Raw genomic sequence first — 5,566 nt, forward strand, 5'->3', positions numbered from 1 at the left:
GTAAAAGTAGGTTTATATTACTGAATTTAACTATTTAGTTGAAAAATCTTTTTTTTTCTCTAATTTAATTTTTTTTTTTAATCTCAAAATTTAACTATTCTAATTTTGGTTGAAAATTTACATTTTTTAGTTGAAATTTCATGTATTTTGTTGAAAATTTGCCTTCATTTGGAACGATTTTTTTTTCTTTTGCATTGAAGCTTGAACTATTTTGTTGAAATTCATTTAAAACTAAAAACGGTTCGTTTTTTTACTGAACATTTAACTATTAAATTTTTAGCCGGAAGTTTCTTTTACGTTAAAAATCAATCTTTTTGACTGAAAATGCAACCATTTCATTTTTATTACAAAAATTATCTTTTTTAAATCAAAATTTATTTATTTAGTTGAAAACTCGTCTTTCGGGTTAAAAAATCAATTATTTTGGTAGGAAATTCATACTTTCGGGTTTAAAACTAATCATTGCTGTTAAAAATTGATATTATTGGGTTGAAAACTCAACTTTTTCGCAGAAAATTCGTCTTTATTCTAAAAATTCAACATTCTGAATGAGATTTTTTTTTCTATGTTGACTACAAAAAATTTCTTAGTAGAAAATTCCACTTTTTGGATTAAAAATTATTCTGTTTTTGTTGATGATTCAACTAATTTGTTTAATTAATTTGTCATTTTTCTAAATTAAAAAATCAGCACTGGTTGAAAATTCGAGTTTTTTTTGTTGAAAATTTATTTTTTTTCTATGATTTTAACTATTCTATTTTAAAAAAATATTTATCCTTTTCAGTTGAAACTTTAACTATTTTGTTAAAACTTTTTTTCTCTTAAAAAATTAAAAAAAATTTTTTTTGTTAAAATAGTAGCTTTTCTATTTTTTTTTTAAATGAAAATTGATCTTCTTTGATCAAAATTATAACTTCTAAGTCGAAAATTCACCTTTTGGTTAAATATTTTACTTTTTCGTTAAAAATTAATTTTATTTGGATAAAAATTCATTGTTTGACTAAAAATGTAGCTATTCTATCTTTGTTTTTTGTTTGAATTTTTTGTTTGTTTCGAAAACTTATCTTTTGGGTTGATACTTAAACTATTTATCTGAAAATTCGAGTTTTTACCGTTAATAATTAATTTCTAACTAAAAATGTAACTATTCCATTTTTGTTTGCAAATTTATCTTTTTTAGTTTAAAATTTATTTGTAATTATTTGGTCAAAAATGTTATATTTTTGCGCTTCAAAAGCAACTCTTTTGTTGAAAATTCTTTTTTTTTTATTTAGTCTGTTTTTGTTACAGTTTCTAATAATTCATCGAGAATTATTATTTTTTGCTTAATTCTCTTTTTCATTGGAAAATAAAATATTTTTTGTGGAAATATCAAATATTACATTTTACGTGGAGATTCAAATTCATTCATATGAAATTCATATTTTCGGGTGTAAAACTAATCTTTTTTTTTTAATTTATATGATTGGGTGGAAAACTCAACCATCACTCAGAAATTTTTTTTTATCTCAAAAATTCAACATTCTGTATGAGGTTTTTTTTTCTTTATTGACTAAAAAATCTTTTTTGGTTAAAAATTCCACTTTGTGGAACACGTTCTGCTGAAAATTAATTTTTCTAAATCAAAAAGTCAAAACTGGTTTGAAAATGCCTTTCTTACCCTACAATTTCAATTGTTCTATTTTTGTTTAAAAATTTATCTTTTTCAGTTGAAACTTGAACTTTTTTTTTAACTCTTTTTTTTCTCTTTAGAAATGAATTCTTTTTTCCATTAAAAATGTAACTATTCTATTTTTTATGCAAAATTGATATTTTTTGATAAAAATGATAACATCTTAGTTAAAAATTCATCTTTTTGGTTAAAAAACAATTGTTTTACTGAAAATGTAACTTATAATTTGTAATATAAAAATTAATTAAAAATGCTTTTTCATTTGTAAAAGTCACTTCATATTACTGAATTTAACTATTTACTTAAAAAGTCTTTTTTTTTTGTAATTTAATTTTTTTGCTTCAATATTTGACTATTAAATAAAAAAGCTTGGGTTGAAATATCGATAATTACATTTTTCGTTAAGAATTCATTTCTTTGGTTGAAAATTGAACTATTTTGTTATTTTGAAATCAATGTTTTCAGCTGAAAACTGAATCCAGCTGAATAATTTGAAATTAACCTTTTTTTAATTTAAAATTAATGTATTTCGTTAAAAATTTGTTTCTTTTTGTTACAAAAATTAATCTTTTAGTTAAAACTTTATTTTTGTTTGTTTAAATTCAACTATTTTAGGTAAAGATTTAATATTTTATTTAGAAATATATATTTTGTGTTTAAAAATAAACTTTGGTTGAAATATTATCAAGTATGTCCTTTTTTTAGTTGAAAATGCATTTTTTAAACTGAAAATTGAACTATTTGGTAGAAAATTCGTTTCTTTTTGGTCAAAAATTAATTTTTGTAACTGAAATTTTAGCAAATCCAGCTGAATTTTCGTTCATTAAAAAAAATACGTTTCTTTGGTTGAAAAGTTATTTTTCACTTGAAAATTCATCCCTTTGGTTGAAATAATTATTATTATTGTTTTGTTGCAATTCACCTGTTTCATTGAAAAATTCAACTTCTCGATGAAAAAATGATCTTTCCTTTTTTTTTGTTTCTTAAATATGAATTTTTTAAACTGAAAAAGATAAAAATTCAGCAGCTAATTATTGGAAATTACGAAAAAATGACTTTCTTCTAACATTGAAAACGATTTTTTTACTATAAATTATTTACTTACAGTAATTATGCTGATTTAAGACATGTTTTATTTAATTTAAGAATGTTGAGAGCAGTGGTGCCTTTAAAAAGTTAATAAAAAACCAAAAAAAAGATCCATTTGTTATTAAATAAAAAATGTTTCATTGGCTAAAAGAAAAAAATGATCAATTATGTGTTATTATTTTGAAAAAAAAATATATTAAAATCTCTTCAAAATTGAACTTTCGAGCCATTTAAAAAAAATGCTTTTTAGCGCGATCCGATGCATTAGACCAAAAAACTTTGTATGAATAATTATCTGTTAAAAATTAATAAATTTAAGTATTGGAATTAAACATTTTTTAACTTTCTCAGTTACAATATTCAGTTTGCAATGCGTAATTTCAAAATCTTTTACTATTAAAATTGAAATTTTGCGATGAAAAACAAAAATTATATATTTAGCAAATATTTAACTGTTCACTTAAAACTCAAAACCTAAATTTTCAAAACTGAACAATTTTATACTGAAGTATTACAATTTAATTGTCTTATTAAAAAGATTACTAATTTGTAAGTGAAATTATTGCATATTAATTTATAAAGAAAACAATGAAACACTTATTAATTTGAAAAAAATTTATAAGTTTGCAGAAGATTTAAAATTAATTTAAAGATTTTAATGATTTCAAATAATTTAAACAAAATATAGATTTTTGCAGAATTCGCAAAAAATGTAAAAGCTTTTTAAGCATTGTGAATGGTTTCTAAAGTATAATTTTTTTTGAGATTCCTGGGAAAAATGGAAATGATTATTTGTGTAAGAAAATTAATTTTAGGAAAATATTAAAAAAGAATTTTAAAATTGTCCAAAAATAATATGGTAAATTTAAAGTCAATTTTTATAATTTCACAGGATGAACAGAATTAACAAGTTGCAAAAATAATTAGAAATCTGAAAATATTTTTGAACATTTCAAACTAAATGTAGATTATTGAATATTAAAATGTTTTAAATAATACAAAAATTTAAAAAGGTTTATAATGAATAATAATTAAACTAGTATTGTTTTGAAAGTACTTAAAATTAATTAAACTTCTAATTTAAAAAGTGTTTAGTTCAAAAAAAGGTTGATTGTTCACTTTCTTATCTTCTACCTTAAACTTGTCTAAAATTATATAATTTTAGATTTATTTTTTTAATTTATTATTATTTGGATTTACATTTTTTTTAACTGAATTATTTTAAGTACCTAGTAAAAAAAAGTTCAAATATTTATTTATATTTAATTAAATGAGTTTGAATGACCTGTCGACAATATTTCCGAATAAAAAAAACCAGCAGTATAAACATAGATTTCAGTGAGTCAGAATTCATACAAAGTTTTCTGAGCCAATGCTTAAGTTGTTTCTGGGAACGTTTTTGAAGACGGGAAGTTTTTGTCATTTGTATCTTCAATTCGACATTTGTAAATAGTTTTTGGAATATATTATTATTTAAAACAATAGATCTCTTATAAATTTTTTTAAAGCCTGACCTCCTTCGCAATATGGTCCTTGAAATCCTGGTGGACACGAGCACACTCCTGGTGCTGTGCAATTTCCTCCGTTCATGCAATTTGGATAACAGAGAGCTTTCTTGCAATGTGGTGGACCTAAGTATCCATCTGGACAGGGTCCTGGATTTGGTTCTGTAAGAAAATAATTGTGTTAGCTCATTATTGTATAGAGAGAGGACTCGCTTTTCCATTTTTTTTCTTTGTTTTGGAAGTTTAATTTGTATTTTATAATAAAAAAAATGTAAAAACAAGAATTAATTTGAAGCAATTTGTGATTAAAGTATTTAAAGTTGTGTGAAAGTCACTTAACCAATTACATGGTTCACATTCGCCTACAGAAAATTCTTTAGTAGCCTCCACCTCTTTTTTACTACTTCCCCTCCCTTCCTTCCCCCTAATTTACTTCTCCATTCTTCACTTTCCCTAGATTATTTCTCCACATACTTGTCCTTTCCTCAATTTTCCAAACATCCCCTCCCAATAATCTTTCTCCAAACACTCCGCTTTCCCTACTTCCCATACTCCCCTCCCCTTACTTTTCTTTTCTTTACTTTCCTGTCCCTCCAATCACTTCTATACTTTCCCTTCCTCACTTCCCCTAGTTTACGAGTCCCCATACTTTTACTTTCTTCAATTTCGCAAATTTCCCCCTTCCACTACTTTTTCAATCACTTCGCCCACCTTACTTCTCATATTCCCTTCTCTCTCTTTCTTTATTTTCCTGTCACTCCTATCTTTTCTATACTTTCCCTTCCTCACTTTCCCTAGTTTACTTCTTCCCATACTTCTTCCCTCAATTTCGCAAATTTCCCCCTTCCACTACTTTTTCAATCACTCCGCTTTCCCTACTTCCCATACTCCCTTCTCTTCTTTTCTTTACTTTCCTGTCACTCCGATCAGTTCTATACTTTCCTTTCCTCACTTTCTCTAGTTTACTTCTCTCCATACTTGCCCTGCTATCAATTTTGCTACTATTCTCCCTCCCCTCACTTCCATCTCTCTCCTAACTCTTAACTTTCCCTATACTTACGATGCTCTCAATTTTCCTACTTAATGCACTGCCCATCCCTTAATTTTCTTTTCATTTTCCCTCCTGGGGAAAAATACATGTTACGGGGTTACGAAACCGTAGAAATTAGTCAAAAGATGCACCGAGCACCTACAAAAAAGGGTTTCGTAGCATATTAAAACGTGAATTAAGTCATTGAAACCTCCTTCCATACACCCCCCCCCTTACTTCACACTCCCACCCTTCACCGATTTCTTCCTC

At 25.3% G+C, this 5,566-nt stretch overlaps 1 protein-coding gene across 3 annotated transcripts in view; it reads right to left on the reverse strand.

The window, feature by feature from the left end:
• LOC117172300 (protein shifted) overlaps window positions 1–5,566 on the reverse strand; it is a 72,779-nt gene that overhangs the window by 18,168 nt on the left and 49,045 nt on the right. For all 3 annotated transcript variants that reach the window (XM_033360068.1, XM_033360067.1, XM_033360065.1), the window contains one exon: window positions 4,276–4,428. In XM_033360068.1, the coding sequence (XP_033215959.1) occupies window positions 4,276–4,428 (153 nt within the window). The remainder of the gene's footprint in view (window positions 1–4,275; window positions 4,429–5,566) is intronic.

Source organism: Belonocnema kinseyi, chromosome 5, assembly GCF_010883055.1.
Source record: "Belonocnema kinseyi isolate 2016_QV_RU_SX_M_011 chromosome 5, B_treatae_v1, whole genome shotgun sequence".
Classification (NCBI taxonomy): Eukaryota; Metazoa; Arthropoda; class Insecta; order Hymenoptera; family Cynipidae; genus Belonocnema; species Belonocnema kinseyi.